Source organism: Dendronephthya gigantea, unplaced genomic scaffold (genome assembly GCF_004324835.1).
Source record: "Dendronephthya gigantea isolate DGI-Jeju-01 unplaced genomic scaffold, DenGig_1.0 000036F, whole genome shotgun sequence".
NCBI classification, from domain to species: Eukaryota; Metazoa; Cnidaria; class Anthozoa; order Malacalcyonacea; family Nephtheidae; genus Dendronephthya; species Dendronephthya gigantea.
Genome location: NW_021163046.1, coordinates 1,432,773 through 1,459,834, shown reverse-complemented (window position 1 = coordinate 1,459,834; position 27,062 = coordinate 1,432,773). Strand labels below are relative to the sequence as shown.

Genomic DNA, 27,062 nt, shown 5'->3' with positions numbered 1-27,062 from the left:
GTTGAATATTGTAAGTGCAAGAGCTCTTGTAGCGTGAAGCGAAAACCGAATACGAATCGAGGATGCCCTTGCAAAGGTTCAAATATGGATTGCTCTGTAGCGTGCAAATGCGGCACTCGTGCTAAACCTTGCAAGAATAAGGTAAGCTTGAAATAAATTATTTTTCTGTTTTACAATTTCTTCACTTTTCTAATATATGGCGTTGTTTCAGAAAGCGGCAGCAAACTATGAAGGTGAAAGTCGGGGGAAACCAACGAACAGTAAAGTTAGACGTATGAATCAGCAAGGGTTTCGCCTCACTCACGAGCCAAGAGAGACAGAGGAAATACAAAGAGAAAAAGAAAATAAGGATTTTTAATAACTTATTTTTATTCAATTACTGATATATACTGATTGCGTTGGTCAAGATTAATATAGTTTTGGTAATATATGTAAACAATGTCCAATCAATTTTTCAAACTAGTTCTTAAAACTAACTACACCGAGGGTTAGGATAAAGGCTTTAATTTGCCCTAGGACTTTGTAGCCACACTGGATGAAGATATGGTTCGAAAATTGGCTATTCGCAGTCTTAGACGAGGCATCGGAAGCATGGATTATATTCATACATTGCTTATTATGGATGATGATCTTGTGGAAGAGGATGAAGACATGGGTGAATTTGGAGCACAGTCTGAAGAGGAAACTGAGCAACCAAATACTCCTGATCTGCCTCAAAACCAACCCTCTGCACAAGGGCCAGATTTGTGCAAATGTGGATATTGTCAACCCATGCCACAAGAAATCGAAAATCGATGTTGTAAACTAAAGAGCTGCATATCGTTGACATCAAGGTTTGAAAAATTGTGTCTTGATCCTGATGTCTTACAGCTGTGCATACGGAATTCCAGCGACATAAGGAATGATCGAGAGGATAATAGTACACGAGCCTTTAGAAAAGCGGCATATAGACAATTTATTCTGGCACGGTATGGGCATCTAGGAAAAGGGAACAGGAGGGTTTGTCCATCTTGCGTAGTATTGAAAATACGAAAACAGTACCCATCCATTACAGGAGTGTATATGGGTTATAGAGAACATTGATTAAGACATTGCATGCATGAACAAGCTTTTATGTTTACTATTATACAATTTATTTATAGCAACAGTTAATGATACTTATTTCTTCTGTTCAAATCTACTTCTTTTAGGAATTTCTTTTGTGGGAGGTGGAACTATGTGTGCAATTGTTTGGGCAATAAGGCCAGGGTCACTTTCATTCAGAGGCACACTTCGTGTGACACTGTCATTATCATCTTCTCTGCTTCTGAAAACCTTTGCAATTAGTAATGGGATGTAGTCATAGCCCTTTTCCACTTTCACAACCTTTACATCCCATTTTCTTGTTCTAGGGTTGTATTTCCGTGTGACCATCACATCTCCAGTACTCTTGTTCTTAGCTTGTGGGAGATTAATGTGAAAGTTCCAATCTATAGCTGTCAATTGCTTTCTTGCCTTGAATGCTCTGTAACTAGATGCCATCATACATATATTATTTTAGAACTGTCCTAAGATAGACAAGACATGATTAATGCTTGAACATGTAGTAGAGGCAAACCTGAATGGCATTCTTTTTGGAGTATATACTAAGCTCAGACTGTTTGCACATTCTATGGAGCCTGTATGCCTGTAAAAGTAAAAAAACGGTTTGAAATTTCGCGAGGAGGGGTGGGAGAGGACAGGGGACATTAGTTGGTTAATCATTTGTCTCAAAATAAATGGTGAATATTTATTGTCATCTGGTGGTGATTGATCTAATGATACAATATAATTACCGGAATTGTGTGTAGTACTTGAAGCTTGCAAGCAGGTCAGGATTTAAAATGACTTTTTGAAGTTCAATAAAGTCTGCATCTCTGTTATCAAACCATGGCAAGCTTGTGTCGTGTTCACCATCTTCATGGTCACAAGATCCACCTATCCAATCATGCTCATTGCAGACATGGTGTAGTAATGCAATCCACTTATCCTGAAAATATAGAATTATATATTAACTGTCTTATACAATGTCAATTTTTTGGTGATTTTGCTATCTAATATAATTTAAACTATTTCAATTGAGAAAGTCTGGAATTAGATAGCTACCTTCATTGCTCTAAGAGCTTCCTCATGAGATGTTTCATTTCCTCCACACGAACTTGAGCAGTACCAAAAGTGTCGCACAATATGAGCGGACCAATCTCTAATTTTTTGCATTGCTTTAGGCTTACCAATCTGGGTAAAACAAAAACCCTCAAGAAGAATTACAAGTAGGAATATAAAAATACAAATTAAACAGAACCTTTGTAGCACAGTTGATAAAAAATATATACAGTACCTTTGTCAGACACTTCTTGATACTTTTGGCCTTGTGCCAAACATCAAGGCCATGCACAATGTCTTTAAATTGTGTTTCTGCAACGAAATATTAAAATGATATATGAATTGCCATACAGAAAATCGGCCACGAAGGAAAATACTAAGGCAAGCATTGTCTGTTCCTAGGGCCCGGCTTGCTTATATGGAGCCGAGTTACCCAGCTATATACCCACCAAGCAATATTTTCACAGATGATGATGCGTCAGTTACAAATTCAACCACTTTAATGTCCTGACACAAGCTCTCCAATCCTCTCTGAGCAGCCTCTCTTTCCATATTATTTGATACCAGCTTGACATGTCTTTTGTCTAGGATTTGGATGTCAATGATATAATTGGTTTTCAGATCAGCCATAAAATAGCATAAGTTTTTTGCATTGTATCCAGGTGAGTCGCACTGACCATCGCCTCCCACTACAACATCTTCCCCTGATAATTCGTGAAGGAGTTGTTTTCTCATCCAGCACCACCATTCATTGATCGTAGGAATTAGGTAAACCCGTTGAAGTCTATAATAAGTTGATTTTGACAAGAATGCCAAACCAAAGAACTTAGAAAGACGTTGAATTTTAGCAAAACTGTTTCCGGAACACAAAAGTGATGCTGCAGCCTGAATGTTATTGGCATATATCCCATTAATATTATGTGATGAGGTAAATCTGTACTTGTGACCTGATGAGCAGGAACAACTCACAATTAAAGTTGTTCCATTAAAATGATGATTTACTGTAGGACTTTGAACACAGCCAGGTATTTGGCAACGACTTTGAAACACTTCTAACAGCAAATCAAGCGAGCATATGAACTTCCTTTCAGTTACTGTTTTGTACTCTTGTTTTAGCATGCATATCTCGTCACCTCTGCTCAGTTTTTTGTGTGGACCGTATGCAACTTCTGTAGTGACCATATTGTGAAAGTTTTGAGATGTCTGCTGTTCCAAACTTGACAGTACTTCATCATCACTACTTAAATCCCCACCATTGTAGTCATGCTCATCTTCATAGTCAATATGCCTATCAGAAAATAAAAATAGCTTTCTATAGTTACTCAGTGTCTCAGTATCACCATGTAAAATGTTTGTTTGATCGTTTATTGAATATTTATTTATAATAAGAGAATTTTCTTTTTGTAGCACACAAATTAAAATTTGCTGTTACATATGATTTTTTGTATCTCATATAAATACCCTCATTATGATAAAGCATTTCACATAATTGCTTACATATCTTCCTCTAAACTATCTTCACTTTCATCTTCACAATAAGCAGTTGAATTATTAATGATTGAATCGATATCTTCCAGACTATAAGAGAGATATCATAAATCATGTCAATACCCACAAGAGTTTATGGTAACACAGGCTGCATAATTTATGATAATTGAGAATTATAAAATTTAATCTATTTTAACATGTCAACCACAATGTTGTGATGCACCTTTTTCTTACTGCAAGAATGTAATTTTATGATACAAGAATATAATTCTGATTAATATAAGATATTTCTTGGCAAGAAATAATTTCTTATAAGAATTAGGAAAATAATCTTACAGTAATAAGAAAACTATGCTAGAGTAGACTTCGATTTTTTGCAGTGAATACATACTGTACCTGCTTGTCTCTGAATCATCACTTTCTAGATCCCTGTCAGCATTCAAATATTGCAGGGCTGAATAGGAAATGTCATGTTGTCTGCAAAATATTTAATAATACCATTTTTAGAGAGAAATTATTTTTTGACCCTGCTTGATCTAAAAGCAAATGAATTATATATTTTAAGATCTGAAACAATTCTCGTGCATTTTGGTGAAATGAAGAGACAAATTTAGACGAAGGAAATAAATTATATACCTGTTATTTTCATCAGAATTTTCTTCCGATGCATCACCCTCATCATCTGTAAACAATGAAGTGTTTCCCCCAACAGATACAAATGACTCATGGATTGGAGAATATCCAATGCTAGATTGCATAAGGCAACAGATAAAAGTGTTATAAATGTTGTATCGGGTATTGTGATATATAAATAGTAACAGTAAGTAAAGTTAATTTTCACTTATTTCAGGCCTTCATTACTATACCATTCATCGTGTGTTGCCATCTCAACCTCTTGAAAACGTTGAGTATTCTCCACTTCATCATTTTCTTCTGTTCCCTCATGTTTTCCCGCCAGAATGGGAGACTCGCATATTGCGGGAAGTTTATACAATACATCCTTCATTGTCTTCTTTATCGGTGTTGATATTACGTTTTGGCCTAAATATATACAACTATACGTTGAAGATTAATCGTCTGTTTGCAGTATAAAAACTATGACATCTCAAAACCCTACCTATTGTGTTTATATTTATAATGTTCGAACTTGGTTCAGGGCATTCAGCTGGCTGAATGTATCCCCTTGTTTCATCAGACCTGTATAATAATGATAATCTGCGCATTAATCGAACAGGGCATTTAAAGCTTAATGGCTATTATCCGGGCTATAATGACTATTATACGCGCTATAATGGCTATTATATTTATGCCTACCTTCTTCGATATTCCAGTGAAAGTAGATGTGCTGCAAATTCACTGTCACTACGTAACTCATATCCTGCAATACTTTTGGCATCTTTCCAAGAATTAAATATCGTCAAGGATACAAATATTCTTCTGTGTTCTCTGTCCCAATTTTTCTGTGCATTTCGTCCTTCGTACTTCCTTTTCCGGCCGCAATTATTTCGTTTGCCACCGTGCAAGCCTCTTCGCGAATCCGCCATATTGGACTGGAAAACTTGAAAAACTACGGCAGTAGTTTTTCAAGTTCACGTGCGCAGAAAAGATGCGCACACGATGACACTGCTCCTTTAAGGAAAAGTATACTCAATTTACGGGGGGGGGGCGTAAAATAATGTAAAAAAGGCAGGAAAGTTTTGCAAGCGCAAAAAACGAGAACGACTGGTCGTGTACATGGTTGACGTTGTCCACATAATACAGAACAAAAAAAATAAGACACGTCTGTAACTGATGGCATTGGCGGCTAAATGGTAAGAAGAGAGTAAGACAGACCTTGCTGAGTTCGTTTGGAACCGGGGGCCTAAGATAGTGAACGAGGCCATCGATACTGCTAAAGAGATGAGCGAGGCGCAAGCAAAGCTGGAACGCGCTAATAAATCACGTCTTCAACTGTGAGAAGAGAGTGCGGCTAGTTCATGTGTCGATGGTTGCGCCAGGGTGCATGGATTTCAGCTGTGAACGAAATTTTAGATTTTAAACGGACTCGCCAAAGAGTGTCTCGCGCCTGGTTCCTTGAAGACCCTTGAGGACGTGGATATTAAAACCAGGAGTATTTACATTTGAACGTGCCCGAAACTGTGATCTCCGAAGAAAACAACTTTCTCCGGCCAAAGGTCAAAGATGCAACAAAAAAAAAGGAGAAAAACATTAAGGCATCTAAGAAAAAATATATTGACGAGACAGAAGAGAGAGAAAAAGTAACTTATGAAAGAGTAGCCTATTGAGACCTTCTTTGAGATACATTTATCAAATGGAAGCTTTCACATGGGATTTTCTCAGCTTTGTAATTTGAGAGCAGTCAGCAATGCTTGAAACAAGCTAATTTTGCAGGATTTTATCACAGAAGCTTAAAACTTTGCACACTTATATAGTCTGTACCAACGTCCATTATGTGGCTTTCTTCGAAATTCAAAATTCATTATTCATTAATTATTAACAAACTCTATCATGAATACCTCAATGAAAAGTACCCGATATTGGTTTTCGCAATCGCAAACTCCCATTGATAAATACTAGAAAACGGAATTTAGATAATTTAGTTGAGGTTCCAGTCATAAAAACTACAAGTATTGGAGTGAGAACACTGCCAAAATTCTTGCTTTTCAATGCTAGATCCATGTGCGGATCTACAATTTCTCATGTAAAACTGAAAGATTCAGTCGTAGTCCACTAGTATATGCAATTAATAGATATAATAGTAGTTTAAATTTGTAAATATTATAAACTTATTTTGTACTTCCTATAGAATTAGATGATTTATATACTTTAGGTTTATTAATGTCTTGATGATCACTCGATTGCATATATGTATATCTTAATAGTTATAAAGTTCTATTAGTATAATGTTTCATGCTCTAGGCATACGCATATTTTTTAACATTAATTAATGCAATATTCTCAAAAGTGCAAACACATCAATAATTTAGCGGAACTGCTATTAATATGTGTAATAAAGACCATTTACCATTTTACTTTTAATAGGTGTAATTCGAGTAAACACCTTAATTTAATCAATATTGTTGTCTATGCTTTCAGGGAATCATTTTCAAAAGTAGTTGGGACACTTGCTATTTTTAACTAAAATCTATTATGTAGGATGATTTTCATATCATATCATTTCCGGCGCCTAGAAAACGAGTGGAAGGAATACGACAAACCAGCTTTGTGGAAATTGCTTGTATAATAATGTGCACGAGTTTAACAGCCTGAATCATTAGGTAAACAATAACAAGTAACAATAGGACAAAATTCAACCAATTGATACAAAAATGTAAAGCAAAATATGGCAATAGAAACGTTCGCAACTGTTTTAAAGATGCAGATACATTGGCTTGAAGGACATGTAAATTCATATAAAAAATATTTATATTGGAAATTTTGTTTCTCAAAGCATTTTCAAAATAATTTAATCACACACATTCGTATGGATAGCGGAATGAAGAAAGGGCAAGAGAGGAAAAAAGAGATGGATGATGGGAATAACAAAAACAACTTCCCACGTTTTGTAGGGTTGACAGACATCCCACCAGCTGTGATTTGAAGTGCACAGCTTTTGGAGAAGGGATTTCAACCTTCTAACGAGTTCCTAATGAGGACACTCTCAGGTCAAATTTTGAGGTCATCACCACCAATTTTGAGGAAGCAATCTGAGAAAGCCTGAAGGTTTCAAGATAAAAGATTTTAGAATTTCGTGTGACCTTGTGTTGTGGTATAGACGTGCGTTCTGTTCCACAGATGAACTCATTCCTTGATGAAATGGTGTTGTTCTAGCACGTGGAAGGCTCTGTGCTGCATAATAGTTGAATACCAGTGTCAATTGAAGGGTTGTGGTTATTCCAGTGTCAATTGAAGGGGTTGTGGTAATCTCGGTGTCAATTGAAGGGGTTCTGGTAATCTTAGTGTCAATTGAAGGTTGTGGTTATTCCAGTGTCAATTGAAGGTTGTGGTCATTCCAGTGTCAATTGAAGGGTTGTGGTTATTCCAGTGTCAATTGAAGGGTTGTTGTTATTCCAGTGTCAATAAAAGGTTGTGGTTATTCCAGTGTCAATTGAAGGGTTGTGGTTATTCCAGTGTCAATTGAAGGGGTTGTGGTAATCTCGGTGTCAATTGAAGGGTTGAGGTAATCTCAGTGTCAAATAAAGTTTGTGGTTATTCCAGTGTCAATTGAAGGTTGTGGTTATTCTAGTGTCAATAAAAGGTTGTGGTTATTCCAGTGTCAATTGAAGGTTGTGATAATTTCAGTGTCAATTGAAGGTTGCGATAATTCTTGTTTCAATTAAAGGTTGTGGTTATTCGAGTGTCAATGATGGTTGTGGTAAGTCCAGTGTCAATAAAAGATTTAGGTAATTCCAGTAGCAATTGAAGGTAATCCGTAGGTAGCAACACCCGCACAGTTACAACACATACAATAATGGACGACTCAAATCCTTGTGTTTCCATCTTGGAAAATGTTTCCGCATAATCAGTTAGCTTCATACTACAGTTACATTCGACAATGTCTTTAATAATTTGTTGTCATAGAAGAATGTCAAATTCCTTCATGGTAAATCTTCTCAATCTTTTCTCAAGAAAAGGCAAATACTTCGATTTTGATATTTCGATAGACTTAGACCGGAGGTAACGTTCGTATGTTGGTATTGTCCAGGAACAATGCAATTGAATCACAGTTTAAGACATGTGTATATCGTAGCTGCTAAACTTCATATAAACGTTCAGAAGAAGCGTTCAAACAGCGTGACAAACGGTCTCTTTGAAGATAACCATCCTGCTGAATTAGCTCATTCTGAATACAGGACAGATACAAAATCCCCGAAGTGAGGAAAGACGACGGTCACATATTGATAGTTATTAAAACAATCGTTTTAGACAATAGCGTTCCAAGATAGACTTCAGGTGGTAGAGGACGCCGCTCACTGTACAGGAAGGGGTATTTTGAGGATCTTATATAAAACGCATAACAAGCGTAATCCTAAACAATCACGTTTCAATGTTTCGTAATAAAATATTCCTCACATTTCATTGACATGTACATAAAAATCAGGATTTTTAACGCGTCCATTTCGATAACGATATGACAAATGGCAAATGACCATTCCAATATTCTAAAATTGCTCAGTGAAGGATGCCATAGTTTTGATCGCATACGCATCACAATCCAACAATAAGACTTCGTAAATCCATTGGATCCATTTTTCTAATTTAGGCATTGCTTAAATGTAGTTGTCCTGCACTTTTGGCATTGAGGCTATTTTGTACCACGACCTTTAAGAAATCACTCCGTATTTCTACGAATGCTCGATGGTAAGGTCAGAATATGTCGAAGAGAAAGCTCTCTAGCTTTACCACAACACTAAGTGGTCTTTATTTCCAACGAATCTTAATTTAATCATTGGAAAAACAAGGTAGCTATATGGTAATGAACTTGACTAGTTGCTGTATGAAGCGTAATGAAACCTAGAGGAAAGGGATTTTTATTGCATTGCAAAGCAATTAGAATATTAAAAAAATTTCTCATCTTTCCTGGGTGTTTTAAATTAAAAATGCCTTTGGTTTCTAAAATAATTGTTTTTTTCTTCCGATACTTAATACTCCGAAATTTTATTCAAACGAGTCATATCGACCCATATTTTCGGATGTAATGACGTTATAAAATTTATAGAAAGTTTATATCAGGATTTTGAATAAACCTTGGTATGCAGTCAATGTGGCAATAAAAAATCCTTTCCAAAAGGCATTTCAAAAACAAGCCCTGTTGCTTGTATTGTGTGTGTGTGTGTGTGTGTGTGTGTGGACAATATAATGTTGTATAAGTTGTAACTAAGACCGCGTCCTTCAGGCAAAGATGAAACTGGAAACCCAATGTTTCTGTTTTAAAAATGCAGAAAGATGAAAATCATGAATGATAAAAATCACACAAATAAGTCATCTTGACGAATGCTTTGAGAAACAAACCGCAACGAAACTCAAATTGCAGTGTTTAAACCTAAAATTTTGATAAACTGACATATCCTAGACATATATTGTATCCGCATCAGTAAAGGTCTGTTCACACAATCCAATTTTGTCAGATCCAATTCACTTCTGATGGATGTTTTATAGTCTGTTGTTTTGCAAAGTATATACAGGCAGCAAATCAACTAAAACTAATGCAGAACTGCTTTATCAATAACAAACTAAATTCCATACGTCAAACGTGAATTGCATCCGACAAAGTTGGATCGTGTGTGAACGGGCCTTAAAACAGAGTTTGTTTGTATTTATTTACACCAGGAAAAAATAAAAATTCTCACGCACTTAGTTAAATGTACAGCACAATATGCAAGCAACTTCCTCAAAACCCCAAAACATTTTATATTTGGGGCGCATTTTCATGATTATGCGAAATTAGGATAGTGTTCAGAAAAGCAGCAGACTGGCTGAACAAAAATTAATGTATGACATGTGCAACAAAGAACCGCAAGCTGCCATTTGAAGCGGTGAAAGCATTCCAAATGAAGCCATTTATAGAGGATTTCTACCGTCAAATACGTGTGTTCATCCACTACAACTCAGCCTTAACAAAGGCGGACACTATGAAAGACGAAAAACATTGATCCGATCACAGTCAATTTCTTACTCAGAATATGTGCAATCTTTTATTGCCAGTGCATAAAGTTTTTTTAACAGAGACATTTGGAATGAGCTTTATTTAAAACTTATTAAGTCGCATTATAACAAAATAATGTGGGCGTAACCATAAACAATATTGTCGATTGTTGTATTCTAATATTAAATGTTTTGTTCCAGCGGGTTTTAAGGTGATATAAGGACACGTAATGTAGTTACAACAATAATTCTCTGCATGACTTTGAGCAAGAAGCATTATAGCTATAATCTTTTGTTATTGTGTATTCTTTCTTTTATACTATTACTGTGGTATAAAAAATTAGTATAGACTTGTAAATGATCCTTCATTTATGAATATATGTATAATTTACGTTGACTCCGTGTTTTCCAAACATTTATACTTTCTATACCGTCTTTTCCATGTTTTTGGCAGACTCCGTGTTTTCCATTGCAAATGAAGACAAAGAGGAAATTTCCCAACTCAACAAAATACAAACCGATGTCAATCGCATGTTATTGATGCTAGAAAATCTTGCCGTGGAATCCAAAGGAAAATCAAAAGCTGACAACAAGAGTAATGTTAGTGCAGAATCTTTGAAAGAGTTTTCAAATCTTCTTGAAATATGTCATCAAGACATAGTTGTCGAAATTCTTAATGATACACTCTAAAAACAACCTGGTTAAAATATCCTGGTCAAAAATTTTTGACCACGTATGGGTCAAATAAATTTCAGTCAACCAGGATTCTGGTCATTTTCCTGGTAGAACAAACAAAAACCCGACTGACCAGGTTTCCTGGTGAAGCGAAAATACAAAATGGCGGCTGTTAATTTTAGCCTAAATGGAGAGATATAGTGGCCTGTATTTCTTCGAATACCTCACTTTAGAAACAAAGGAAAGAAGAGAGGTTTTCACGAAGAAACTTTTTCCGTGTCACAAAACAGCTTTGACGTTAATACCAGATAATACTGATAAAACATTGCATTCAAATGCCGGCGAAGAGTGGCGAAAAATTAGTTTCTCGCTTAATAAGTCTATTTAGCCATGGCTATCTCGCCATCCTTTGTTGATATCGGTAGTTGATAGATGAGAAAAATTCATTGCTTGGTTTTAAACCATTTCTGCTCAGACGTGGGGATAGCTGTTGTATTTGCTGACTTCTTGATGGCACACATTTTATTGCGTTGAATAAAAAGCCAACCAAAAAGCAATATCCTAACTGAATTAGAAAAGGAATCTCAACATAGAAGACATAAAATATAGCTTTTAGCCTTACAAACTATTAAATTACAGGACAGGTTATTGTTTAAGGTGTGAAGTTTGTATGTATAGCCTACCATACAATAGAAACTGTATGCACATTTGTACTTAACCATTAAAAAGTTGCTAAGAAATCATGAAACAGATGGAAAGGGTTATAGAGGTTAAAGTGGCAAATAATTCCCCCCCAGGACACTACATAATAATGTTACAATTTTGACAGAAAGGGGCTTTTCCCTACTGTTTTACCTTTAGAAAGGCCCAATTCCCTCCTTTTGTACTGCTATATTCCTTCCTTTTGTACTGCAATATATTTATCTAAAGCATATTCATGCTATTAAACTTGGAATAATAGACCTTTCCTCTGAGGGTATAAACTATTCACTTAATTTGTATATATAACATGTAGAATCATGCTCAGCAAGAATTTGTAGGCTTATAGCATTTGAATCAATTATTATGTTTTCATACTTAATTTTAGGAGATATCATTTAAATCTGATTACACCTCTGACTTTAACACTTAATGGCCACACTATGCCTTATATTAATTAAAAATCTTGAATAATTAGAATAAAATAACAAGATAATTACCAGAAACTAATTGTACATAGTTTAATTAAAAAAACAAGTCAGCCTACATATTGCAGATCTCAAGAACAGCACATCTTGTTGAAAAGACAATGTATATGGGTAGCCAAGGCAGGTACTGGCAGAGGTACTGGTCAGGACAGAGGGAACATGCTAATAGGCTGCACGCCATTTTTTTAAAACAAGGATGCCACCACAATGAAAGAATTGAGTGGGGGTATTTGAGCCTAACTACAGCTATTACTATTCCTGGCCAATATTCCCTATAAGCAGTCCAATTAGATATATTATGTATATATTTACATATTCTATATACATCCCATACAGGCACTGCATTTCTCAGATTTACCTCCAAAAATTCTAATAAAAGGGAAATAATTCCAAGGGTTTACATTTTAGAAAAAGTCAGTGAAAAATCAATTTGATGATACATTCTTTGCATCAATATATAAACCAATATATAAATATATTTTCATGGGACTATAATTGATAATGAAATGCTGATTGAATATTGTATTACACAAAATGCACTTTTGTTTTTTATAAATAAGTATATGGATTACAAATTTAATGAATACAAAGAGTATTTCTATACAATCTCAGGATAGAAATCGATTACTGTTCTGCTTTTCATAATGGGTGGATTGGTGCATTTACAGTACCCAGTTTCGGATAATTAAGAAAGCACTCTCCCTACATTTTGCACCCCGCCCCTCCCCGATTCTAATAAGCTTCCAGTAAAGGCCTATTGAACAAATAAATGAATTACGGTGATTGAGACTGCAAATCCACATGTTTATGCACGAATATTAAGCCTTCAAAACTTCAACTAATTTACTAAATAAAATAGTGAAACTTATAAAAGTAACAAAATTGCAAAACATACTCTCACCAATATAGGATCTCTGAAAACTTTTATAAATGATGACGCTTTTAAAGCCATTATATTGCAGCTTATTTAGTTGCCTTGCTAGTTGCTACAAATGTGGGTGGTGAAAAACTGAGTTCACTGGGATGGGACATGATGCCATGGACACAGAATACCTAACAGAAGTGGAACTCTATACTATTTTTCGTAAGTGTGATTCGTCATGATTCGTCACTTAGCAAGTGCATTTTTTTGAGGCTGTCACCCCCCTGCTAATACTAAATATGCGTTGATTTTAGACATTGGCAGGGGGGTGACTACCTCAAAAAAATGCACTTGCTAAGTGACGAATCATGACGAATCACACTTACGAAAAAAGTACAGGAGTTCCACTTCTGTTAGGTATTCTGTGCCATGGACATGATTGATTTGATTTCCGGTATTTTCCGCTCTGCTTTTAGTTTTGAAATGATGTAATCATAATATAATGAGATCAGTGAAATGAGGTATGCTTTTCAAATACAAAATTCAGGTCTTGGGGGACCTATAGCCTTTTTTCTTTTTCCCGCCAATTTGCTATTGACGACTGCTTCGCAGCGCCAGTGGATATATCAATCATATTCGTAGTCGTAAAAGACATAAAATGGACATTTTTGTACGAGGAAAGCTCGAGGAATGGAATCTCTCATCATTGACTGATATATTGGAAGGTTAGTGTTTAGTTTCTGTCGATATTTCATATGTATAAGCGAGTTTTAAGCGAAAAAATATAACAAAGCCCGATACGTTTTTCGAAACTTTGAAGTTTTAACACTGTAAAAAATACCTAAAGTAATAAATATATTTGTACGAAAGAGGCTAGAAGGATGAACGTTTTCGAAACTAATTGGTATATTTGAAGTCTAGAGATTTGTTTCTGTCGATATTCAATTTCAATTGCCAGAATATCTAGAAAGAAAACAATGTCAAAGCTAAAGATATATTAAGCGTCAAATTATGGCTTTCTACCGTACCAAGTCGCCAAAAAACAACTTAAATATTGACATTCAGACGAAATTGATATATTTGTACGGCGAAAGCGTAAAAGCTATCTCAGTGTTGTCTTCACGACTTTTAATAACGCCTTAAAATACCTTTTTGGCAGAAAATATGATAGACGAAGAAGCGTTTATGTTACTTAACGAAAGCGTTTTAAAAGAAATGAACTTGCCAGTTGGGCAACGCATCAAGCTGCAGAAAAAATTACAAGAACTTCAGGTATTTTCCCTAGCAATATATTTTCCAATGCATATTTCATAATTAAACGAAATTAGCTATTTGACAAGTTTTGTTTTAAGGAATCGATTTCTGTAGTTGAAGAATTTTAGTTAACCTTGTATGTCATAGCACAATCACAATCTAGCCAATCAAACGGGCCATTGTCGAACTCTTTCCGGGTCGATTTCTTTTCTTCGCTTTGTAGAAAAAAAAATAGCCCATACTACCACCGTGTACTAGAGAGCCTGATTTTCTGCAATCTTTGAAAGACTTTTTCACTTCACTCACTTGTCTATTAAAATAATAGATGAAAGAAATATTTTGGGAGCAGCATTTTTGGCATTGATGAATTCTGTGACTAAGAACTATTAACGTGCATAACGATGTTTTTCAAGAATTGGCATGAAATAAGATAATAAAAAAATGGGTAGTGGTCATTATACACAGGCAGGGGTTTTCTAATGCGTAGAGGCGGAGGGATGGGGTGGGAAGGCGACAAACAAAATCTCACCTGTTTCATATCAGGTGAGTGTGTTTATCATTTCGGACGCTACCTATTTACTAATCAGTGATCAGTACTATTTAAATCTGTCATATGTCCACGCATTGTCATATGCCGCATTAGGCAACGTTAACCTCTGTCCCTTACAACTTACTTCGAGAAATTCTATAACGAAAGATATTGTCATTCTATAGTGACATGCCACGGTACACGTGTTCCAAATGCAACCAGCCTGTTTCGGAAAATTCTAGAGGATTGATTTGGCACCTTAAAAATGAGCATGCCCTTTTGGTCGGGCGGATGTTTACGTGCCCTATTACCTGTGGCCAAAATGGCTGTATGCGAACATTTCGATACTCGGCGGCTCTTACTAAACATATTGAAAATCAACATGGAGATATGGCGGGAGGAGCAAATGACGATGATGATGTCGATCCTGTTGATCTAAATCTTAATAATAATATTAATGGTATTGAAATACCGAACCCAATACCCGCTGCTCCAGTCGAAGGTCAAAGACAACTTGACTATGCACAAGATGTTACAAAGACAGCTGCAATTTTTCTTGCAAAAATGAAAGCATCAAGTAGCACTGTGCAGTCAACTGTTGACCATGTTGTTTCCGAGACTTCAAGTTTGTTTTCCGATGTTATCGGTTCATTGAAAGCAAAAACTGAGCAATTTTTACAGGGACAAAATATCAATGATGAGATTAGTAAAGAATCTTCTTCATGAATTTGATCAACTTCAAAATCCTTTTGAACGCTTGGAAACTGCACACCAACAACAAAAATATTTTTGTGAGAGTGGTTATTATGTCAAGCCGCGCGAGATCCCATTGGGTATTGCATATTATCCTCGAAACAACCCTGAAACAGGCCATGTCGACCAAATTGCCAAGCATTTAACATTTCAGTACGTTCCAATCTATGAGCTCTTGAAATGTGTCTTGGAAAGTAAGGGTTTCATGAGGGCAATTTTACAATATCATCCAAGCACCGATGGTGTAATGCGAGACTTCCATGATGGACTCTTTTGCAGAGAGCAAATTTTTTTTGCAGATCCAAAGAATATCAGATTGCTGCTGTATGTAGATGAGTGCGAGATTGCAAATCCACTTGGCTCCAAGGCCGGATTGCATAAAATAGGCGTTATATATTGTACCCTACTCAATATTCCTCCAAGGTTTCGTTCATCCCTCTGTAATTGTTTTTTGATTACATTATACAATGCTGCTGATGTGAAGCAGTACGGATTTGATCCCATCTTGAAACCAGTTGTCGATGACATCACCTTACTCGAGCGAGAAGGTCTATACATTGATTCTGAAGATTTTAAAGGCGTTGTACGTGTTAGTGTTGCACAGCTTACAGGTGACAACTTAGGGGTGAACGGAATACTTGGTTTTGTCGAAAGTTTTGTCAGCAATCATTACTGTAGACATTGCAAAATGCATAGAAATGAAATGCAAACCAGCCCAACTGCACGTCCTAACCAGCTTCGGAATGTTGAAAACTATGAAGAAGACTTACATATAAACGATCCAGGTGCTACAGGCGTGAAAGCACCTTGTCTTTTAAACGAAATTCAACACTTCCACATTACTACAAACTATGCACCTGATGTCATGCATGATTTGTTAGAAGGCGTGTGTGGTGTAGAGGTCCACCTTGTTTTGGCAAATCTAATTGGGGAAGGTCTATTCGATTTGGATTTACTAAACAGTAGAATTACTAGTTTCGACTATGCCACTACAGATTCAAGGAACAAACCATCGTCAATAACTATCAACAAACTGCAAAACCCAGATAGTGCATCGGGACAGACGGCGTCACAGATGTGGTGCCTTATTCGGTACCTGCCGCTGATGATTGGTGATAAAGTACCTGAAGGACACCAACACTTGGAGCTTCTACTTCTACTATTAGAATGCATGGATTTTATCTTTTCTCCTCAAGTCACCACTGAAGAGACATTCTTTTTAAAACATTTAATCAAAGATCACCATGAGCATTTTTTGGATTTGTTCCCAGGTCGTACTCTAAAACCTAAACACCACTTTATGACACACTACCCGGAACAAATGCGTTTGCTTGGTCCGTTATTACACTATTGGACTATGCGTTTTGAGGCCAAACACCGTTTTTTCAAGCGGTTAGGCCATATTGTTTGCAACTACAGAAACATTTTGAAAACATTGTGCTCTAGACAACAAATGTATCTGTGTTATAACATTATCAGTGGCAAAGACCTGGTCGAAAGGGATGTTGAAATAGGTCCTGGATCAATAGAAATTGTTGCTTCATTAGAGAGAGCAGAGTTTTTAAGCAGAACATTAGGGATCCGTTTATTCGAAGAAGTTTACGTTGCCAAATGGTCAATAGTTCATGGTATCAAATACTGCAAAAACCTCCTAGTTGTAACTGGGAAGTCTGATTATTTGCCTGTATTTCAGAAAATTATTTATGTCATGGTCACAGAAAACAGCAGTGTTAAGCTAATTACGGAGGAATGGCTTACCATCCGATATGACAGACACACACACACATATGTTATTCACCAACCACATGCAACTTCATGGTCTATGGTCTCCGTTGACAACTTATATGATTATTACCCGTATCATGCATCCAAGTCTTACAACGAGGGTGACCAACACTCCTATGTTGCTCTTCGTCACAGAATTCACTGAAGTATCTATGTCATAATTTTAACCAAAACGTAACTTCTTTTGGAAATGGACCACTTGCATAATAGGCCAACTTCAGATCAGGTGACAAGCAGGAAATAAATAACCACAGCTAAAAAGAGCATACCAAAATTAGTAAAATTGCCAAGTTTGGTTGCAAAATCTCAAGTAGTACGGAATATATAGCCATCCAAAGTTGCCAATTCTGTATACTTTTTTACTACGACTGGAAGCGTGTAACTAATACTACACACGTCCGGCCGTAATACAAAAGTATACAAAATTCGCTAACTTTGCACGGCTATATCTTCGGCACTTTACAATATTTCACAGTCAAACTTGACAAGTTTTGTATGCACTTTTCGGAAATTCCCTTTTTGTCACCTGAATCAAAAGTTGGTCTATTATGCAAGTGGTCCATTCTTGTCAGTTTTGGAAATTCTTGCAAACAACTTAATTGACGTACGTCACACAAGTTTTTAAGAGTCTCAACCATCCAATTTTCTTAAGCAAAATATAGTTCCCTCTAGGATATTACATTATTTCGTGCATGTTAGGCATTGCGCAGTTGTTTGAGAGGTCTGAGACAGGAAAGCTAACATTTTTTACAAGAGAAGTTGCGTTGCATAACTAAAAAAATTATGACAAAGGTACTATACCCCAGGATGGAAGACAATATATACTGAAGAGGTGATTGATCGATTGAAATGATACACTAGTAATATAACATTTCCAAAAGGATTGTTATTATTATTCATCCATTAAAAATTATTATTGTTACATTCTATGGGCATGACGAAATTCACACTGGCTCCCTTGATATACTAATAGATATATTTATCATTTTAGACTGCTGAAAGGGGGGCACAGAATGTGTTGTTTTGGCATCTTCAACTCCTTCAACTTCCAAAAGAGGAGATGACACGAAACTGCAAACCACCAAGAGACCTCTAAATGTAACCTTAAATACCGAAATACTTGGAGACACAAACTGCGCTCGACATGTTAAAAAATCCAAGCATGACTTTGTAAGTGGAAACTAGCATTTTAAGTTTACACTATTACTCTTACTTCTAATTTGGTCATAATTCTTTACAATGTACTATGTTTATTCCATTAAGAATGTCAGATCAATTCTGAAAGGCAGTACAGAAGGTGATGCCATCCTGACAGAACTTGATAGAGGCGAATTGAGCAGGAAAAAGAGGATCAAAATGGTCCAGATACTTGTTGCTGATATTATTGCAAATTATGGAGACAGGTTAATATTTTATGATATCCAAAAAATTATAAGGCCAGAGTGCAAGTAGACGAGATTTTTTAAACATGTAAACAGGAAATATATTGTCAAATCAAAGGAGCGGTATTTTTTATAAAATAGGCCAACAGCAGAGGTGAAGATCAGCATGGCAAGAGAAATAATAACAGAATTCCCTGTTTTAAAGGATGACGAAGGTTGTGGCTATGTAAGTTATTGAAGAGGTATAGAGTTGAAAGCCACAGCAGCAATATAATTGCATGTACATATTTTATGCATAGCAGTACAACCTGTATGATCAGTATTGTAATATATTGCTGCTTGTATGTATTGTACACAAACGTACTGGTGAATCTATCTTACTGTGTTATTAATCACCAATATAGAACATAAATTTGTGAAGCAATTAAGGCAGATTTGTAGCAAGTTCAACAAGAAAGCTACTTTTTTAAACCTATAGTCTAATATTTTTAATATCAATGGAGAATAACCATTAACATTTTTCTTAAATGCGCCTTTTAGGAAGCATGGTACACACCTGGGAAAGGTATACACTCCGCCACTGGTTGGCTGGAAGAAAGGCTAAGAAATGTACGAAAACGCAGCAATGAACACAACCCAATTAGACAACCAAAAATCTCTACACCTTCAAATCTAATAAGTTCAGTAACAGCATTGCCAGGTACATCAATATATAAATGCTAGCAACTATACTTGGCAATTGTGTATTTGATCAAATTGCTATTTTACTAATTGCTCATTCTCGACCTTAAGCAGAATCCACTACAACCGAAAATGAGCACTTAGGAATGAAAGAGTGGCTGAAACAACATACTGAACCAGTCTCAACTGTAAATGCATACATGAAGAGGACTGTTCTTAATCGAGCTAAGTGGATTAGGGAGAACTCAGAATTACCTATACGTGGCATTATACTCGAATATCCCAGACTGTTTGACACGCCAGGCATGGTAAATCATGTACTGTAGTACGATAATTATATATTATTATGTAACATAAATGAGCAAGTGCAAAATGTATTCAAATGTGGTATCAGTTATTACTGATATTATACCTTAATCTTTCTTGTTAGGTTGAAATGGATTTCAAATGTCTCTATCCAGATGTGGCAGAGAACCTTTTTCTTAGGTTGGTACCTGCTTTTGTTGAAAAGATGTTGACATATGCAGATTTACAATCTGGAACGAAGTGGATATCATACCTAAATGTCATTAGAGAAAATTTAATATCCGGTGAGCATCAAATTGGTTATATTTTACCCTCTCTACCACACTAATTGCTTTACATTTCATTTTTACATATTCTTACTTTGAATTGGGGTCAGCAGTAGAAGATGTTTGTACCATCAACTGTTTGTCCCAAATTTCAATACCTATCAAAAACCATATCAGCAGTCTCAAGCTGCCTGTATATTTAAAGTTTGAGAAATCTTTCAAATTGTTATATATATAGATGAACAGAAGTTGAACATTGCCATCAATCTCCTGCCATGTATTCTTCCCACTGGAAGAAATAATAAAAGAAGATGCAGCATTGATGAAGCAATGAGATCTTTTTTGGATGTTCAACCTGTAAGTCTAACTAGCTTTTTGCTAAGTGGTCAGTCATAAAAAAACAGTCACTCCATGGCATTCATAAGGAATTATAAAGTTTGTTTACACTCGCAGTAGTACTACAGTAGTGGCAAAAGAGTAATTTTTTTTACATATAGATTGGCACAAATATGCCGAAGTACCTAGAGGAAGCAAGTCGATCACCGTTTATATTGGTTACTGGTATTCGAGACACTCCAGTCAAGTTTTGTTGTAGTTGATGGACAAGGTTTGGAACAGACCAGCCTAGTTAAAGCTGTTGATGTCTGCTTTAAGCTGTTCTACATCTTAGATGTACACTACCCATGGCAGTGTTCTGTTACATGGGAGTTCATACAAAAAGTATTGTATGGAATTGAGGATAAACAGAAAGGAAAGACTTCGCCTGCTGTAATTGCTATGAGGGCTGCAATGAAATAACTTTCTTGTTAACATGCCAACTCATTTTGTTGCATTTGTAAAAGTATTTGTTGCGTGATAGAGAACACTTACCTATTCACTGTAAATACTTTATACTGTTATAAAGCTAAGCATGCTGTTTCTATTGTTTGAACAACGAACAATTTTAAGAAGTTTATGTATGCATTTTGTATGCTTTTGTTGATATTTTATCATGCTACTAAAATATATTTTTAGTATTATGAAACAATTGTGCTCACCTTTTGATAAGTACGTCAGCTCCAGACATTTAATTTCAGCCCAATTTATAAAAGAACTTCTAGTTTGACCAGCAATTTTTTCATAATGTAATAATCTCGCAGCAGATCGCAGCAGCAACTGCTTTGCAGCATAATTAATTCCGCAACTGGATATTATTGCTATTATGCGAAAGCGCAAAACATACTATTTACCAGGTTCCTGGTTACCTTACGTAACAGTTTGACCAACATGACCTGGTTAACTTCAACCAGGATTTCCAGGTCAAAATAGGCTACCAGGATTTCCTGGTTAATTTAACCAGGAATGCGTCGATGGCATATTGATTAATTTCCGGGTCGAGATATGACCCATTCCTGGTTAAATTTAACCAGGATGTTTTTAGAGTGTAGTTGCAGAGTAACGTGTATACCATGCAAGCAATATTTTGTGTCACAGTCAAAGAAAGGAAGGTATGGTCACCATTGATATTGCACTGTATAGTAATGTTCGTTATTTGCAGTCGTTTTTCAGGTGGTCAAGAACACTTTAAAGCAAAACAGTATGAATTCAGGGAAAGGAAACGCAATGCAGAAAATATCAAAGTCAATACAAATCTTGTGAGTACAGCAATTCAAGTTTGCAAGATAAAAGCAGCAGCTTTAAATTACGAGAACATGATTGGATTATTATTCTTATGCGGTTCAGATGTAGGATCCTAAGGGCATGGACGGTAAGAATTATCCCTTATAACAATGTACCAAATGTCCGTATCTGTTATGTTTATTTCAAATGTGTACTTTTTTACAGTATATAGTAAAAAAAGCATACATTCTGTTAGAGTGATGATAGTTAACAGTCTTACATAAATTACCCATCAACGTGACAATGCTTGATCTTTTTCTATACAGCAACCAGTTTCATGTCTGTAGTTTACTTGACTGATGGGTTTTAATCAGTTCTAATCAAAAGTGGACTTAAGGATATGTTAGGCCCAATTTGGCTTCTCTCAGTCCTAACAGTTTCGTACATCCAGACTACCCTGCAAAGTATTATTACTAGAAAGCTTGATCCACACATGCCACCAATAACACCGATACTTGCCACCAATCACTCGCTCTATCGTGTAACAAATAGTTATAACAATAGCGCGCCAATAATATCATGGATTCGTACCCGACATGTTTGCACTTCAATCTTTACTTAAGCTTCATTTTAAAACATTTGCTCGAAGCAATATTAACGAAAATACACTTCAAACGCATCTATTTTGGATATAAAATTTATTCACTGACTGTATTGCTTCTTTGCGAAAAATGACACGTTTCTACAGAACGAAATCTCTGAACGAAAAGCGCAAAATTCTGCAGAAATATTACGACCACGTGGAACAAACATTGGAAGAAAGAATCCTTCATCTCCAGACGAAAGTAAAGTAATTCAGGCAATCCACTAAGTGCGCGTAAATGCAAAATATTTTCGTTCCTAAAAATGACAAATGCCTATTAAAGCATAAGAATGTCGCGATAAGAATGTATGTAAAATCAAATTTTTCACTCCCGTGCGTCGGCGATCTTGCCTGAATTGTAAACACTAGTACTAAGTATTAATTATTAAACAATGTAAAACAACTTCCGGTGGAGTCCCTTATTCACGTACGCACAGAAGCCGCTGTAACTTGTCTTTAAATAGTCGGTTAGGTCTTCGCAAAACAACATACTAAGATCATGAAATACATTCGTACAGAAAACACGAAATACGTAGACACCTGCCACTTCCATGATTATAAACTACGAGGTGTTTCTTTTCACCGCTAGTAATATTTTAATCTCTTCCCGGTGTTTATATAATTTAATTTGATTTCACATTTCATATTCTGTTTACGAAATATTTTTTAAAAGAAATAGTTTGCAAAATGATATTTAATTTGCTGACGTTTTTCAATGAAATACAAATATTTTGTCTTAGCCAATCAGCAAGTTGCTAATTACCAGTCTTCTGATTTTCAAGGGGCCGTTCATACGGTAAAAAGAACCCAACGTCCATGACAATGAATTTGGACAACTTTGGATTCCGGTATGTTCTCCCGGGTTCCGGGTGTACATGTAATTTCCAATCTCCGGGCGGAATTAGTACCCTCTCTCTTGGGGATTACCTCATTTACAGACAGCCGGAAAGAGCTTGAATAACGTTAAAATCATGCTAGTTTTTGATTTTGGCACAGTCCGTTTCTCAACCAGAAAAAGACTGTTTTCTGATGTTGACAGTGCACCACAAAGGTTGGTCTGTTATTTTTTAATAGCTTAAATATATAAATATATATATATATATATATATCAAAAAATGTGTAGGTTGATAACACAAGTAGCTGTATATAAAAAAAGTTTGTCTCGGAAGCAATGAAGATCAGACAAAGGATATCAAACAACACTAAATCTAATCATTTTGCAAAGCGAAAACGTTTGTGCAAAATGATTAGATTTAGTGTTGTTTGATATCCTTTGTCTGATCTTCATTGCTTCCGAGACAAACTTTTTTATATATATATATATATATATATATATATATATATATATATATATATATATACACCCATTTGCAAAAACGTTGGCCGCAGATAGATAGATAGATAGATAGATACTTAAAGTCTAATTAGAATTGCATATGATCACATTTGCATGGGATTTCTATAATATTACACAACATATGCAATTCTAATTAGATTTCAGATATCTATCTATATATCTATCCGCGGCCAACGTTTTTGCAAATGGGTGTATATATATATATATATATATATATATATATATATATATATATATATATATATATATATATATATATATATATATATATATATTTTTTTTTTTTTTTTGGTACGTACCTGTACGTATACGCACGTAAAAGTTTAAAATACTTTAAAGCATTCTTATAAAATCAACGATTGAATAGATGCATAGGGTTGGATTCTGTTGATGATTTGGCGTGTTTTTCCTGCATAAAACACATTCCACACACATTGGATATTATAGCATTAAAGATCTGTGTTGGCCAAGGGTGAAGTGAACCACTTTTACTGGCAGCCACTGGGCCTTCCAGTGCAAGAAAAGTCTGATGGTGCACGAAGTGATTGGGCTGTTATTGATGGGGTTGCCCTCCTCTCCCCTAAGGCTTCAAGCAGGATGTAAACAGGTTATAAGCAAGGGCTGGAGGAAGGGGTGTCTGAAAGGGCAAAATTATGAAGGTCCTAGGAAAAGATGAATGAAAACAGTGTCCATGACAGGAAGAAGGGATGAATTTACTGGTAAGGGGGTACAAACCCCATAGCCTAATCTAGAGGGGGCATGGGTGAATAGGTGTTAGTTTAAATTACAAGGGGGTGTACAAAAAATCAGTGCCTTGTGTATCTTGAAGTTTCTCTTTCAAAAGAGTCTTTCCTACAGCCTGACTATATAGGTAGCACATAACATTCCCAACAGCTGTACCACAACCTATGCCCAGCAACCCCCCTCCCCCCTCCTACCATAACTACCAAGGATCTATTCCTGAAAAGTCTACACACATTTTAAAAATTACCTGATGGAATGGAACACTTTCAAGGCTCTTGGATCCTGGGCAAATGTTAACTAACAGCTTCTTAAATGGGCAGGACTTATGTCTTCGCAGGAACAACACAAAATCTTCAAATGAATCTTCAAGGTATTTTGATGTTTGGTCACTGGCGAATATCTCCTTCATCAAAGCGCGGGCCCCAATGGTGCTACATGGCGACTTCTCCATAACATGGTCCACTGGAAAACACCAGCGTTTATCATGGCCAACAACACCAGTTATTTTGCGGCTCACCAAATCTTTGGAAGGTTTCTTTACATCTGTTAAAATGGAGGGTAATTTTTAGAGAACAATTCTTGTAAAAAATGCATAGAAAGTGTTCACAGGTAATTAGGTACACAGTAATTTTAGACAAAAATTGGAGATGTTTTACAATATTGTCTCTTAGAATTTGGACAGTGAAAAACAACAACAAAAAGTGACTTCACAGACAGTGAATTTTGACCAATCAGAATGCAGGAAAATCATTAGTCACCTTAAAATTTAAACTAATATACCAGGTTTGATTCCTGGCAAAGGACAATGCATGTAGTTGCAAATTTTTAAAAACTGTTCCTAGTCAGGTCTTATAGTGCATAAAATTCACCAATACTTCCAACACTAGAATTCCTACTAATATATAGACAAGTCAGTCAGGTCTTGTATCCACATGCTGCCATATTGATAAAATAACTTGCCCCAGGACTTGGTAAATGCAGAGGGAAATTCAAAATAGCTTCCTTAGCTAAGAAGTCAGTGATTTTGCCAAGATGAAAATATGTTATTTAAATACATATGGTTAAAAATTATTTTGAAATTAATTAAAAACAAGATCAAAAATGTTACATGTATTTACATTGAACAGGTTTGGGAAAGCTGAGCACTATGTACCGGTTGTTCGAAAGGTGTTTAGCTCAACCTGACTAAACCTAAATCTTAAATGCATTAAATAATAAATATGTACTTTCATGGCACATCAAACTATTTACATAGAAATATTTTAGCACAGACTGCACAGTTGTTCAATAAATTGATAATTTTGTTTTCCATTTTGAAATTATCGACCATTCAAGTTAAATGTTGTTCAAGCAACAGCTCCAGGTCTGTAAAAATGTTTTTAATATCATTCAGGGAGCCAATTTTCTAAAAGTGAGGTTGGCACAAATAAAGAAAAATAATTTGGAGCCTGTTAATCACAGGAGATATTCAAGGAGAGTCTTATATTGACCCAGAAAGGTGCTGCAATTTTTGAATCCAACATTCTTGGATGACATGAAAGGCTATTTGTTGGCTATTTGTTGGGAAACTTAAGCATAAAAAAGATCTATTGATAAAAAAAACCCTGTAGTAAAATAAACACAAGCATACTGAATGAGACTTTTCATGAGGAAGGTAAGAGCATGTGGCAGGTGTGGTACAATGATCATGATATTTTGTACTAATCCTTAGTTAAACTTGAATATTTGGGAATAGAATTGATGAAAACCTGATGCTTTTCAACATTTTGTATGTTTTAAAAAATGTGTTGCTTTTGTTCTGTTTTGAGCAGGGATAAAAAAGGCACAATCATTAATAGCACATTGTCAAGGCTTGTATAACATAAAGGTAAGAAAGACAAAATAAATTTCAAACAAATAATCTTTCTGCAGTCTTTTGCATGCATTTAAATCAAAACGATTTTCCCATCAAAGAAAAAAAACCCAGGCTTCAAGCTTCAGAAAACATTCCCCATTGTTTTACTAACAAAGCCTAGTATTGAGTATTGTTAAAAGGCAAAAGCCTATATTAGCTATTCAAAATCAAGTCTATTGACATTGTATTGCACTTGAAAGTTGAAACGATCTAAATTCGCTACAAATATAATTTATCTAACATTAACAATAGCTTCTTTAAAAAATAGAAACGCAAAACACTTGATACCTTTTGACCTTTTTCCGCGGGGACCTTCGACTCATTCCAAACAACTTCATTGATCGGTTTTCCGATCGCCTGCACGAAGCAAGAGCCTTCCTTGACGAACAAGCTTAAATTTTTCATGAAGTAAAGCATCAAGTCGCTTCCAATGAGCTCGTGTAGCGCTTCAAACTTTCAAACATATCAGACTGCACGAAGGAGTCCATGCTGTTATGATAGCTGCTTGAAGGGTCTTTCACGATCACAGCCATTCACAGGTGACAGGTCAGATGCATGCACGCTTATAACCCATAGATAGCATGTTATCCCGCGGTTCTCCCTTCATCGTCGATTCACTCACAAGCACGGAAAGCAGTTCGTTCATAGTACCTGCCTTTTCCGCGCCGAATTCCCCCAAACGCAGGCATGTCGTCGCATCGCAAGCAACGATGCTAGACGCCATAAACGTCCCCAAAGCTTGGCTATAGTTGGGACTCTGGATGTGAAGCTTCACCTACTCCATCAACGAACACGTTACTTTGTAATGCTTCCTTATTACATCCATTTCGTTACAAAAAAAGTTATTTTAAGCACAGATTTAAAATTCAAAAGCGAAGGAAAACCCTTGGT

At 35.8% G+C, this 27,062-nt stretch overlaps 3 protein-coding genes and 1 long non-coding RNA gene across 6 annotated transcripts; 3 read left to right on the top strand and 1 right to left on the bottom strand.

Annotated features, from left to right (window-relative positions):
• Positions 1-1,140: 1,140 nt before the first annotated feature.
• Positions 1,141-27,062, bottom strand: LOC114526045. Of its 3 annotated transcripts, none has more exons than XM_028547538.1 (14): positions 26,460-27,062; positions 24,525-24,820; positions 4,924-6,182; positions 4,727-4,824; positions 4,476-4,650; positions 4,246-4,356; positions 4,006-4,086; positions 3,619-3,699; positions 2,571-3,409; positions 2,357-2,433; positions 2,125-2,253; positions 1,815-2,008; positions 1,598-1,666; positions 1,141-1,510 (listed from the first exon to the last, which is right to left on the bottom strand). In XM_028547538.1, exons 3-14 carry the CDS (start codon positions 5,151-5,153, stop codon positions 1,159-1,161), a joined length of 2,436 nt encoding a protein of 811 aa, XP_028403339.1. In that variant the 5' UTR covers positions 5,154-6,182; positions 24,525-24,820; positions 26,460-27,062; the 3' UTR covers positions 1,141-1,158. The 3 variants fall into 3 exon arrangements, with proteins under 3 accessions (XP_028403339.1, XP_028403340.1, XP_028403341.1); XM_028547539.1 differs by having other exon boundaries at positions 4,727-4,806; XM_028547540.1 differs by lacking the exons at positions 24,525-24,820; positions 26,460-27,062 and having other exon boundaries at positions 4,476-4,664; positions 4,727-4,806; positions 4,924-4,933.
• LOC114525900 lies at positions 15,152-17,444 on the top strand. The gene is made up of 2 exons (XM_028547360.1): positions 15,152-15,467; positions 15,814-17,444. The coding sequence occupies exons 1-2, from the start codon at positions 15,152-15,154 to the stop codon at positions 17,442-17,444; spliced, it is 1,947 nt and encodes a 648-aa protein (XP_028403161.1).
• Positions 18,307-19,764, top strand: LOC114526049. The gene is made up of 5 exons (XM_028547545.1): positions 18,307-18,469; positions 18,563-18,702; positions 18,823-18,907; positions 19,222-19,381; positions 19,477-19,764. Exons 2-5 carry the CDS (start codon positions 18,656-18,658, stop codon positions 19,686-19,688), a joined length of 504 nt encoding a protein of 167 aa, XP_028403346.1. The 5' UTR covers positions 18,307-18,469; positions 18,563-18,655; the 3' UTR covers positions 19,689-19,764.
• Positions 19,832-20,508, top strand: LOC114526051. Its single transcript, XR_003687295.1, has 3 exons — positions 19,832-19,952; positions 20,173-20,291; positions 20,432-20,508. It is a non-coding gene; the product is annotated as an uncharacterized LOC114526051 (long non-coding RNA).

Bases quoted from the DNA above. Each gene is read 5' to 3' on its own strand.
- LOC114526045 (XM_028547538.1), bottom strand. From the start codon at position 5,153: ATGGCGGATTCGCGAAGAGGCTTGCACGGTGGCAAACGAAATAATTGC. The intron at 3,700-4,005 runs GTACAGTATGTA...TCTCTCTTATAG, and splicing joins GATGATTCAGAGACAAGCAG to TCTGGAAGATATCGATTCAA. The intron at 2,254-2,356 runs GTACTGTATATA...TGTTTTACCCAG, and splicing joins TCAAGAAGTGTCTGACAAAG to ATTGGTAAGCCTAAAGCAAT.
- LOC114525900 (XM_028547360.1), top strand. From the start codon at position 15,152: ATGGCGGGAGGAGCAAATGACGATGATGATGTCGATCCTGTTGATCTA. The intron at 15,468-15,813 runs GTAAAGAATCTT...TTTTTTTTGCAG, and splicing joins AAATATCAATGATGAGATTA to ATCCAAAGAATATCAGATTG.
- LOC114526049 (XM_028547545.1), top strand. From the start codon at position 18,656: ATGGTCCAGATACTTGTTGCTGATATTATTGCAAATTATGGAGACAG. The intron at 18,703-18,822 runs GTTAATATTTTA...TTTATAAAATAG, and splicing joins ATTGCAAATTATGGAGACAG to GCCAACAGCAGAGGTGAAGA. The intron at 19,382-19,476 runs GTACATCAATAT...GACCTTAAGCAG, and splicing joins TTCAGTAACAGCATTGCCAG to AATCCACTACAACCGAAAAT.